This window comes from Meleagris gallopavo, chromosome 26, assembly GCF_000146605.3.
Source record: "Meleagris gallopavo isolate NT-WF06-2002-E0010 breed Aviagen turkey brand Nicholas breeding stock chromosome 26, Turkey_5.1, whole genome shotgun sequence".
In the NCBI taxonomy this organism is placed as follows: Eukaryota; Metazoa; Chordata; class Aves; order Galliformes; family Phasianidae; genus Meleagris; species Meleagris gallopavo.
Window position 1 is genome coordinate 4,483,075 of NC_015036.2, and position 12,459 is coordinate 4,495,533.

At 54.6% G+C, this 12,459-nt stretch overlaps 2 protein-coding genes across 2 annotated transcripts; one reads left to right on the plus strand and one right to left on the minus strand.

Moving 5' to 3' along the window:
• Positions 1-1,498: 1,498 nt before the first annotated feature.
• Positions 1,499-6,210, minus strand: LOC100541121 (G protein-activated inward rectifier potassium channel 4-like). Its single transcript, XM_031556893.1, has 3 exons — positions 3,499-6,210; positions 2,189-3,410; positions 1,499-1,999 (listed from the first exon to the last, which is right to left on the minus strand). The coding sequence occupies exons 1-3, from the start codon at positions 3,709-3,711 to the stop codon at positions 1,752-1,754; spliced, it is 1,683 nt and encodes a 560-aa protein (XP_031412753.1). The 5' UTR covers positions 3,712-6,210; the 3' UTR covers positions 1,499-1,751.
• On the plus strand, positions 6,209-12,437 carry CLDN25 (claudin 25). Its single transcript, XM_031556894.1, has one exon. The coding sequence runs from the start codon at positions 8,573-8,575 to the stop codon at positions 9,263-9,265; it is 693 nt and encodes a 230-aa protein (XP_031412754.1). The 5' UTR covers positions 6,209-8,572; the 3' UTR covers positions 9,266-12,437.
• Positions 12,438-12,459: the final 22 nt, after the last annotated feature.

Below are 12,459 nucleotides of genomic sequence, written 5' to 3' on the forward strand. Positions count from 1 at the left end.
GTCATTGCTGAACTGCTCTCCATCATTTTTGAGAGGTCTTGGATAACAGGGGAGGTCCCTGAAGACTGGAGGATAGCCAGTGTCACTCTGGTCTTCAAAAAGGGCAAGAAGGAAGATCCGGGTAATTATAGGCCTGTCAGCCTCACCTCTGTCCCTGGAAAGGTGATGGAACAGCTTGTGCTGGATACCATCTCCAGACAACTGGGAGAAAAGGAGGTTATCAGGAGTAGTCAGCATGGCTTCACCAAGGGGAGGTCGTGCTTGACCAACCTGGTGGCCTTCTATGATGCTGTCACATGCTGGGTGGATGGGGGAAGAGCAGTAGATGTAATCTACCTTGATTTTAGAAAGGCATTTGATACTGTCTCCCACGACATCCTTATAACAAAGCTGAGGAAGTTGGGATAGACGAGTGGACAGTGAGGTGGCTTGAGAACTGGCTGACTGGCAGAGCGCAGAGGGTCGTCGTTGGTGGTGCAGAGTCTGGCTGGAGACCTGTAACCAGTGGTGTCCCCCAGGGGTCTGTGCTGGGTCCGGTCTTGTTCAACATCTTCATCAATGACCTTGATGAGGGGATAGTGGCCACCCTCAGCAAGGTTGCTGATGATACGAAGTTGGGAGGATTGGCTGACACGCCTGAAGGCTGTGCTGCCATTCAGCGAGACCTGGACAGGCTGGAGAGCTGGGCAGTAAGAAACCGGATGAGGTTCAACAAAAGCAAGTGTAGGGTCTTACACCTAGGGAGGAATAATTGCATGCACCAATACAGGCTGGGGGATGAGCTGCTGGAGAGGAGCTCTGCAGAGAGGGACCTGGGCGTCCTGGTGGACGACAGGTTGGCCATGAGCCAGCAGTGTGCCCTCGTGGCCAAAAAGGCCAATGGCATTCTGGGCTGCATTAAGAAGAACATGTCCAGCAGGTCGAGGGAGTGATCCTCCCCCTCTACTCTGCCCTGGTAAGGCCTCATCTGGAGTACTGTGTCCAGTTCTGGGCTCCCCAGTACAAAAAAGACAGGGATCTCTTGGAAAGAGTCCAGCGGAGGGCCACAAAGATGGTGAAGGGCCTGGAGCATCTCCCCTATGAAGAAAGGCTGAGTGAACTGGGTCTGTTTAGCCTTGAGAAAAGACGACTGAGAGGGGACCTGATCCAGGTTTATAAATATCTGAGATGTGGCGGCCATAGTGGTGAGGCCAGTCTCTTTTTAGTGGTACGTGGAGACAGGACGAGGGGAAACGGACATCAGCTGCAGCATAGGAAGTTTCGCACGAATGTGCGTAAGAACTTCTTCACGGTGAGGTGACGGAGCACTGGAACAGGCTGCCCAGGGAGTTGTGGGGTCTCCTTGTGGAGATATTCAAGTCTCGCCTGGACGCCTACCTGTGCGACCTGGTGTAGGGAACCTGCTTTGGCAGGGGGGTTGGGCTCGATGATCTCTAGAGGTCCCTTCCCAACCCCTACCAATTCTGTGATTCTGTGATTCTGTGATTTTCCCCCAGCCCCATCCCATGAGGCCTCGTCCCGGTGCCATTGTCCCAATACCATTGTCCCAGTACCACTGCCTTGGCTGAGGGCTCAGGAAGGGAAGCTCTCTGGGAGCAGCCCTGGGCACAGCCCCGTGTGGTTCAAGCCACCACCAGACACTGACATCACCATTTTCGATGAACAGATTTTAATGTTCTGCTGAGGGCTTCTCTGCCCCATGATACAAAACCAAAGCTGTGTGGTCGCACTGAGCCTTGATGTCCGCCTGCTCAGGACCCGCTGGGCTGTGGCAGCAGCTCCCAGCACAGGCTGGGTGTGGAGCGGTCCCGGCGCTCCAGCTCTGCCATCTCCTGCATCTCCCTGGCGCTCGCTGCTGGGGTCTGCACCTCGAAGGTCAGCTCAAAGCGGCTGTAGTCCACGCGGAAGGCGCCCTTCTCCAAGGACATGCAGGGTTCAAAGCGGTACCCCCACAGGATCTCGTCCTCGGTGTAGGAGGTGCGGGCCTGGCACGTCATCCCTGCGGCAGGGACATGGCGAGAGGTGGTGGTGGGCTTTGCATCATGCTAACACATGGACACCCACAGACCCCACTCCCTGTCCCTCGTGCCCTGCTCTGCTTGACCCCTGCCCACAGCATGGCTTCAATAGCACCGGACCTGGCCCCCCAGAGGGCTGTAAAGAGCCACCCCGACCCCTCCTCACTCACCCGTAGCTTCCACAATGCCCTCGAGGATGATGATGATCTCAAACTGCTCCCTCTTCAGTGACTCTGCCGACAGGTCCCAGAAGGGACTGTGCTGGTTGATGACGTGGCAGATGATCTGGGGCTCCACCAGGAACAACCTGTCCTCCCCTGTATCGTAGCCTAAGTTCAGCTCCGACTGCTCCAAGGGGATGAACTCCCCTTCTTTGGTCTGTCGGGATTTGATCAGCTTGGCTCTTATTTTTGCATCCACCATGTGGCTCTCTCGGAGGTCCCCGATACGGAACATCAGACAGAGCTTCTCGTCCCTGTGGGAGATGACACAATTTTTGCTGAAGATTAAGGTCTGGGCACGCTTCTTGGGCCTGGAGATCTTGACAAACATGCACCCCACCATAAGGGCATCAATCATGGACCCAATGATGGACTGCACCATCAGCAGGATGACGCCCTCAACGCAGTTGGCTGTCACGATCCTGGAGCCATAGCCAATGGTCCTCTGACTTTCCACAGAGAAGAGTAAGGCAGATATGAAATTGTCCACATTCTCAATGCACGCCTTCCACTCTGGGTCCCCGATGTGGTTGATGTCATCCCTTATCCACGCATCAAAGAAATAGATGGTGCCGAAGACAACCCAGGTGACAATATAGCACATCATGAAAACAAAGAGGAACCAGCGGTACTTGAGGTCCACAATAGTGGTGAAAATGTCCGAGAGGAACCTCTTCTTCTCCTGGATGTTGCCCAGGTTCACTTGGCACTTGCCCACTTTGGTGACGTAGCGCTGGCGCTGCTGCTTGCCGGCCAGGCCCAGCAGCCGCTCGTCCTCTATCAGCTTGCAACGCCGGCTCTGCAGCCTCTCGGAGGCAGGGATGGAGACGATGCTGCGGTTGGGCGTCCTGCTCCGTGCGGGGCTGAGGATGCTGGGCACGCTGCGGGTGTGCCGCGGGTACCAGCGAGAGGTGCCGTCACGCAGCACGGGTGGATGGTCTTGGCGTGAGGCCCGGCGGAGCTTGGGCTGGTGGTCACTGGTGGTAATGGAGACACTGGGCCAGCGCCTGGTGGATCCCATGGCCTCCGAGTCTACACAGCTCTGCGTGGGAGCTGGGTCGCTAGGAACATCAGTGCCACTGGGTGGGAAGAGGTCGTTTGGAACCAGGGCACTTCTCTCAGCAGCAGCAGCAGCATCTGTGAGAAGCACAGGGGCAGCTGGGACTTCAGGCTGTAAGGGGAAAGGCTCCAGTCAGCATTAAACCACCCTCCTCGTGCTCCGTGCCGCCATGCAGCACGGCGAGGCCATGCAGCCCTACCTTCTGGGGGAAGGTGCCATAGCGGCTGGTGTCGGTGGGTGGCCGTGGCAGGTAGGCCAGCATGTGCCTGGCAGTGGGCGCCTGCGCGGGTGGGATGGAGTTCCTGCGGCACCAGGGCTCCTCCCGTGGAAGCCAGGTGCTGCCCACGCTGTTGTGGGGGCAGAGGTGGTGCTGTGGCTCCGTGCTGCTGCCGGCTGGAAGCACTGCGGCCATAGTGCAGGGTGCTGTGGGAACAGAGCGGGGTTGTCAGGTGGAGCTGTGGGGTGTGTGGGCAGTGCAGGGTAGGGATGTTGGGGGGAGCATTGCCTGGTCCTGCTCACAGCTCCTTGGGGCTGTGGCAGGTGAAGGATGCTCATGTGAGGGAAAGGTTGGGCACCCGCAGTATCATGGGGCTGTGAGCAAGCATGGAGGGAAGCAGTGCTCCCCACTGGAGTGTCTCAGCCCCACTGTCCCTGCTTGCTCCATGCCCCTTCCCTGCACTGGGATGTGGTCACAGTGAGAGCACTGTGGAAATCCCACAGCCCTGGGGCTCCTCAGGGTCAGGCAAAACCATCACTAACAGAAGCCCCCTGTGTGCCTGAGGGGTTTGGAAAGTATTCCATGGTGAGAAACGGACCCAAAGCCTTCACCTGTACTGCTGATGTCAAGACAGCCCCAGCACATTGTCTGGCCATCGTCTCCCCACTCACTTGAAGAGTCGATGTTTATTTTAATACAGGTTTTCATCGAAAGGGAAGTTGGATGTGACCCAAAGCGCTACTTCAAAATGCAAACAGCAGCCCTGAGCAGAGCCGGAGACAGGCTGGAGCCCATCCCAGCTGCACATGGTGCACCTGCACTGGGGTGTCATGGGCTGGGGAGCATCTCTGCAGCCCTCAGTGCAGCTGCAGCTGCAGCTAGGAGTGTAGCACAGTGCCACCCCCGTGCATGCACAGGGACAGGATGTGCTGAGTTCAGGAGCACTGCAAGGAGAGGCAACGTGCAGCAGGCAGACCTGGGGGAGAACCCCAACTGCAAGGGCCCTGGGGATCTCTTGGAGGAAGTGGGTTGTTAATCTGAGTCCCTCCTAAACCATAATCCCCTTAGTTGCATTTCTGCAGCAGCTTCGGCACAGTGCTGCTGTGGGCATGGGGCTGTGATACAGAGCAGGAATGCCAACTCTGCAGCCATCCCAGGGCCGGCAGCACGATCCCTCACACTGTGCATCCATTGCAGCTGGTACCCAAAGCACCCAAACTCTCTGGGGTGGGTGCTGAGGGCCACCCTCTCCTGCTGTGTCCCAGTCAGGTGATGGAGCTGAGCTGGGCAGGAAGCACCAGATGGCTAAGCCAATTACTTGCCCTAATTGCATTGCATCACCTGGGGATGGCTTCCTCCCATCCAGCCCACTTGTGCAGCCCTCAAGCTGCGTGATGCGGGCACATCCTCCAGCAGTCATTACCTGCAGCTTGTTCCCTGGAAAACAGCTTTAACACCACCCAGAAACATAACTCAGAACGGGGAAGCCCTGCCAGGCACAGGATCCAGCCCTGTATGGCACGGTGTGGGGGTACCTGGCTGGCGGAGCCCCTTCCCCGTCAGCGGGGTGCAGCCTCACAGCGGGACCGGCCCCAGCACGGCTCCAGATGCTGGTCCCCCCAGGGACAAGGCGAGGGGCCCCGCTGCCTCATCCAGCATCCTCTGCCCCGGCCGCTCGGTCCTGGCGCGGGCGCTCCGTCCGTCTGTCGAGCAGCGCTGGGGCCCACAGGCTCGGCTCTTGGAGCAGCTGGATAGAGAAGTTACAAACAGACAAATTCTGCCATGGAGTGATCCTGCTGCAGGGTAGCAAGCACACTCCGGGCAGCCCCATGCCTCTGCATGGGAGCATCCTGCAAAAAAACCACCCATCCCAGCTGCAGCCTGCAGCAAAAATGAATAAAGAAGAGGCAATGTGGAAAGCAATCACTGCTCAGCACAGCGCTGAGCGCCAGCCCTGTGCTGTGTCTCTGCATTGCCTGGGCCAGGCTGCGAGGATTGGGCTAATGAGCCCTGGGGGAAGCGAGTTATCTCAGAAATAATTATCTGCTTTAATTATTCCTTTCCTCTGGCAGCACAGAGCTGACATCTGTACACCCCGGGTGTGGGGCTGGGGAAGCAGAAGCAAGTGCAGAAGCTGCAGGAGAGCTCTCAGGTTTGGAGAACACAGCTCCTGTAGGCAGACCAGCAGCAAATCAGTGGTGAGACTCTTTGTAAAGTCAGAAAGTTCTGAAAATTCTGAATCCCTGAATTTTAAGATAATTTGGATTTAGACTAGATAACATTTCGAGGTTCCTTCCAACTTAAATGATTCCATGATTTCCCTTGATATGCTACAGCAACAGCTCCTGCCAATTCCTTACATTTGGAGTTTTCCCAAACTGTGTCTAATTGCTGTAACACTGTGTGAGACTCACGGGTGTGAATTCTGGGTGCCTGCAGACGCTCTGCTAGTAGAGATGCCCGTGCATGGAGCTCTCACGTTCAGAATGAGGATGAGAGCAGTACTGCAGCACCGCTCTGTGTCTGTCACTGAGCCTTCCTGCCTTGCACTGCTGCTGTCCCAGCCCTGTTCCTGCAGGGATGTGTCTCATGGTCCCATGGCTGCTGCCCCATCCCACAGCGCGGCTCCCAAACACCAGGTGATGCCCAGCAGCCAGCACAGAGCGGGTGGCCTCACGGATACCCCCAGCATTGTGCCCCATCCCTGCCCATCTTCCCCTGGCCATGAGCCCCCCGCTCGCAGCACCTACCGCATCTCCAGACACAGCCCCTCGGCCTCTGCCTGCCCCTACAGCTGCTCCTGGGCACCGACCTGTCTGCCCCCGGGCATCTTCCCATCAGTTCTGGGGGGGAAATCCCTTCCTGGCTGCTCCACAGAGCTTAGGAGAAGGAAGGCGAGCTTGGCATGTCCTCCAATCCTGCTCCAGGAGAAGAAGGTCACTCGCTAATCCCCCTCAATGATGGGCAGCATTACCTCAAGATGATTTAATTGGAAGGGCTGGGGGCAGACGCTCAGTGGGGGCTTGGCGAGGGCATTCCCTGCTGGAGGATCCCAGCCCTCAGCCACACCATTCCCCCTATTTTTAGGGATGGGGTCATCAGCAAAGGCTTCAAGACACTGTCTACATCTGCGTGGTTTCCTTCGTGTGTGTGAGCCACTAACTCAGAGCCCAGCGCACCTTGTCCTGCAGAACCGAGTTAACACATCTCAGGGCCACGCTCTATGCTATATTTAAAGCCGGATCCCTACAGCACGAGGGTTAAAAATAGCAAAGGCAGCACCAAGATTATAAATAGTGCTCAGGTCCACCCCGACGTGGAGTTACCAACACAGCACCACGCAACTCCACCAACTGCACTCGTGACTGCAGCGCTCGGCTCAACCTGCTCCTCCTGCAGGTGACACAGCTGTCCCCAGCAGGACTGCAGCAGTGCAAACAGCGGCCACAGACAGTGCCTGGGGGCAGCCTGGAACTGGTGGGACCACGGGACCGTGCTCAGGGCAGGCAGTTCCCAGACATCTGAGTTTCCCACGAAGGGCAGAAAGCAGCGACCGTGCCCAGCTGTAGGGCTCCTATGGGAGGATGCAGCAGAGCAGCCCTCAGCTGGTGCTGAGAGATGGCAGCAGGATGTGTGCCCAAGGGATCAAGCTCCCCATCCCTAAAGCAAATAGATTCTGCTGTCCTCGCACCTTTTTTTAAAGGCCTCCAATCATTGCGTGCCAGGAAAGTGGCAGTGAAGCGGTGCTGGGGACACGGAGGTCCCACGCAGTGCTGAGCCTCCTCCTCGTGACCACCACTCTGCTAAGGAAGCAGCAGTAATTTCCCAGCCTTGCCCCCTCATATCCTTCTTGGTAACAAAGCAAGCAGATGAGCGAGAGATTAGTTGCTAATCCCTCCATGAAGATGAATCTAAAAATCTGGACCTGGGGCCCATGCATGTGGCTGGGCAGGAACAGATGGGAAGTGAGTGTCATCAGAAGGTTACTGATTTCTTCCTCTCCTTCTTCCCCTATCTTTTTTACAGCAGGATATTTTCTTGCAGCGACGCCGTTCCCCAAGTGACATCCCAGCTCTGCCTCCGTCCCATCTCCCCCAGATAACCCCTGGGAGCGGCTGCTCGAAGCTCAAATGTTTGCAAAGCGCTTTTGAGGATGAGGAGGAGGGTATAAAGTCCAGCCCCATTGCAACACGGAAACTTTCCAGGATCTCTGCCTCCTGGAGCAGGGACCCAGCACACAGAGCAGTCTCTGGGCCACTTCTCCACGGGAGCCTCAGGGACAGCTGTCAGCACCTCTCATGGTGTTTATTTAAGGGCTGAAAGAGGGTTGGGGCCTTAAATCCCCCTGGGAAGAACCCAGGCACCACTGCTCTGCCCACAGCCCCTCTCCCCTGCCAAACCTGCAGCTGTTCTTGCCAACTCTCTCCTCAGGGTTCCTGAGGCTCAGGGGATTTGCGTGCTTCTTGCTTAACCCTCCTGTGTACAGCACAAGAGGCAGCACCCGCTGCAGCCCGTGAGATGCGTTTGCCTTGAAGCAATGCTGCCCACACACGGGGACAAAACCCTTCGTTTCTTGGAGATGTCCTCTCCCAGGAGCCAGCCCAGAGCATCCCCCAGTTTGCAGGGATGGGGTGGTTGGCGACACATAGGGAGCAGGGCCATGCTAAAGCGCTGCACTCAATGGAGAAGTGGGGGAGAAGGAGCAGAGCGTGAGGCCGACGATGGCTTTCAGAGCAGCTTTGCTCTCCGTTGCACCCAGTTTTTCCTGCCTAGCCAGCGGTGCCTTCTTCTATCGCGGCAAAACCAACAAGACATGAAAATGATCGAGGCCACACCCAGGAATTAGAGGTACAAGCCTGAATTTCCCCACACACAACTCCTCTGAACAAACAGCAGCGCTCTGACCGTGACCGCCAACTGAAACGGTGCGTTCATGGAAATCCACACCACAAATACACAGCTCCAAAAGTGTTAATGCCAAAAGCCTTCTGCTCACCTCAGCTTATCTCAGCCCCAGCAGCGGAGCCAGCACACAGCTTGCAGGAGTGGTGTGAGCATGGCGTGGAGCTGCAACGCAAGGGTCCAGGTGGGCGCGATGCTGCTGGCGCTTTTCGGGTGGGTCTCGTCCTGTGTCACCACCTTTGTGCCGCTCTGGAAGAACCTCAACCTGGATTTGAATGAACTGGAGATCTGGACCATGGGGCTGTGGCAGGTGTGCATCATGCAGGAGGAGGGGGCCACAGAGTGCAAAGCCCACGACTCCTTCCTCGCCTTGCCGCTGGAGCTGCGCGTGTCCCGCGTCCTGATGTGCCTCTCCAACGGGCTGGGGCTCCTGGCTCTCCTCTTTGCCAGCGTGGGCTTGGAATGCTGGAAGACATGTGAAGGAAAACCCAACGCCAAGAAACAGCTGCTGCTCGCTGGAGGAGCAGCGTTCGGTGCGGCGGGGATCACCACTCTGGTGCCCATCTCCTGGGTCGCCTACACCACAGTCCTCGAGTTCTGGGATGAAGCCGTTCCTGACATCGTCCCGCGGTGGGAGTTTGGTGAGGCGATGTTCCTGGGGTGGTTCGCTGGGTCCTTCCTTGCAGCAGGTGGGTTGCTTCTTATCTACAGCACCTGCCTGAGCCGGACTGGGACGCCCGCTGCACCTCCAGCTGCCCGCCCGCTGCAGCCAGCGACACACAGCCCAGCCACGATGTCACCGTGGAGCCACCACTCACACCCCAAAAACGCCGACCTGGTAATCTGAGACTGCAGATTTTGGCTGTCTGGATTTCAGAGACGGTTCTCACATGTTAAGGGATGATTTGTTGATTCCTAAGACTGTTCGTTGCAGCTCGGTTTTCTTCCATCTGTGTCTGTCTGCTTCACTTTTTGTGTTGTTTTTTTTTTTCCCTTTTTCCAAGCAACACTTGCAAACCGAGCCCAGTGTTGTAAGCCAAGAAGGCAAACACAGAGCAGTAAAGAGCACTTTGTATTTCTGGCTATATTTGCAGGATACTCACTGATTACACTGTGTTGGCATTCCCTGGGAATCCCCCAATGGCCAGGAATGTAATCGCTGTAAGACCTCTGTCTGCGCTAAAAAGCTCATCCTTGAATGTCCATTTCACTTTGATGTATTCCAAATAAATTATTTCAGCCATTAGCAGTATGTTTCTGTGCTCTGAGAGCAGAACATCCTAGGTGGGATGAGCATTTGATGATGAGAGCATGGGAAGAGCGGGGACGAAGGGTGTGGGTTTTAGGGAACAAAATCACTGCTTGAGTGGCTGTTCATTGAGCAAAAGCTTAGGGAGAAAGAGAAGGAAGGAGGAGAGAGGGGGGAGGCAGAAACATGAGCTGATGGCCAACTGCAAAGTTGATCAAGTCACAAATTTAGCAGCGACCTTCATTTAGAAGGTTCTACAGCGGAACTGTTTACCTGGGCATCAAAGGCAGAGATCACAGAAACCACAGAAAGATGCTATTTTCTGGGTGTCTGTGAGGATCTCCCCTATTTCCTTGATTCAGCTCAAAACAGAAATTAAACCCGCTTTTACATCTGCTCTCTGCTCCTAACGCTACCGAACACCAGGCTGAGCTAACAGCCGACTGCAGGAAACCCACTGCCACAGTCCTATTTCAGAAGGGAGCTCACTGCTGCTTTAATCTGTCAGCACCAAGAGCCACAACAGCACGGCCGAAAGTAAGGAAACCTCCACCCAACAGCAGCGCTCCTTTGGGAACCAAAGTTCACTGTTCTTCAAAAGCCCCGTTTTGAAATCCGCACTTTGGTCCAGTGAAGAGTCAAAAATAGAAGTACGTGGGGAGAGAGAGAGAAAGAAAAGAGACGATTCCCAAACATTTTTCACCCTGAGGAGGGATTGCTGGGGGCACAGCTCAGCTCGGAGGGACCCAGCAGTGCCATAGCAATGGAGCGTGCACCACGGAGGGGCCAGAAGGGCAGCATTCTTGCCTGATGAATGCACTTTTCAGACACAAACTTTTTTTTTTTTTTTCAGAGTTACACAAACCCACAAAGCAGAGACTCTATTTTGACTTGAACTCATCACCCACACCCTTGGGAAATGAAGACACAGCAGGGGGAGGGAGAATGATGGCAAGATGCTGAGCAAAGGTTTCCTCTCAGTGCCAGTACGCTCCTCCTTCCACACCTGATCCAAACTCTCATGGCTTCATAGGCACAGACCTGCACTCATGAGAAGCCCTTGTTCTTTTTTTGCATATTTGTTGGGATATTTTATTTTTAGCAGCAACAGAATAGGACAAACCTGTCTCGTGAGCTCCCCAGCCACCATCCCGGTCACCTGGAAGTCAGAATGTCTCGGAATGACACAATATTGCAAAACTTATCTTGAAATTGTGGCCATTTCCTTGCTGTGAGCAAGTGATGGAGAACGTGGCACCAAGAGCCCATGCTCCGTTAAAAATGTTGCATTCAAACCCTAGAGCCCTAAGAAATAAAGCAGAGCTACCATCATTTCAGGGTCCCCTCCATCACAGCAGCATGGAGCGAGGTAGCAAGGCTGAAAAAGCAGCAGCTCTTGCTCTGTGACATCCATCAGTTGCAACAGGCTTGGCTCACTTTTTACACACACATAGCTTGAGTTTGTACAGATAATTGTTCCAGCCTTAAGGAGAACTCAAGATAAACCAACTCCCGTAGGGGTTAGTTATTCCTCTATAGGAACTGATGGAGCAGTGGGACCCAGGTGACAATTTCATTCAAACCACAGATCTGCTAATTACAACCAACGTTGCACCAAGAAGAAGTCCCACAAACATCTGTCTTCAATTTGTCCAATAACACCCACATGTATTTCTCTCCTTTCCTCCTCAGCTGCTGAAAAGAATCTGCATTTTCTCAGCACAATGACAGAAGGTAAAGGCTCCATTATAATGTAGGATCACGTTAGCAGCTCAATATGCAATTAGATGTTTCATTTCCCCAATTAACGGAGAAAATACTCAGAGATTTTGGCTGTTGGAAAACATGGATTTTTCCTCCTCTTTACTAACTCAATGTGAATGCACTATTTCCTACTGCTTGCTTTGGAAATCAGATCCCCTCCCTCAAAAACAACACCAGCTAACAGAGGGCGACTTGCAACACAACTGAAAAAGGAGACTTCAGGAGAAACCAGCAAGCACTGATAACCAACAGAGGCATTTTCTCAGCACCATTTGCAGGAATATAGGACAAAGGAGGGGAAGCACAGCCCTCCCCAGCACCAGCCAGCACACCATTATCTGCAGACACAGCAGGGCTGGGCAGGTGGCCTTCAGTAAAAGCAGCACTGAACGTGAACCCTTGGTCACACAGCTCAATCTGAATAGCAGAAACAGAGAAAGGTGAGATAGAAAACCAGCACTGTAACCCAGTGCAGCTCAGTGTGTCCCACCTGTAGTTAATTAAAGAGTGCTTCAGATCAGCACCAGCACAGAGGAGGCTCAGTCAGATGCATCACAACCTGTGCTCTCATTGTGGACATATGTTGGCTAATGGAAGCATCAGCCACAGACCAGACGAGCTGCAGTGCACTCCATGAGCCATATTTAACCCCGGGGCATAGCATGACCTGGCTGCTCTGTGTGTCACAATGACGTTAAGGCACTGCTGTAGATTTCATTTGAATTCCTGCCTTCTCAGGGATGAGCTGAAGCTGTCAGGTCTGAAGAGCAAACAAAACTCTGTGGTCACAATCAATGAACTCAACTCTTCCTCTGTCAAAGCACTCAGAAGTCCCCCATGCTGTCCCAACAGCAGCAGGAGAGAACTCTGAGCTCCCAAGCACTTCACTGCCATTGCAGAGCCCAAGAGGAGCTATCAACCACAGCACTGCAGAGCTATCAATGCTCACACCTGGAGCTGCATTCAAGGACAGACATTCCTGCATCGCTTTGCCAATGGATTTGTTCTCCTCTGCTTCCGCTTCTTTC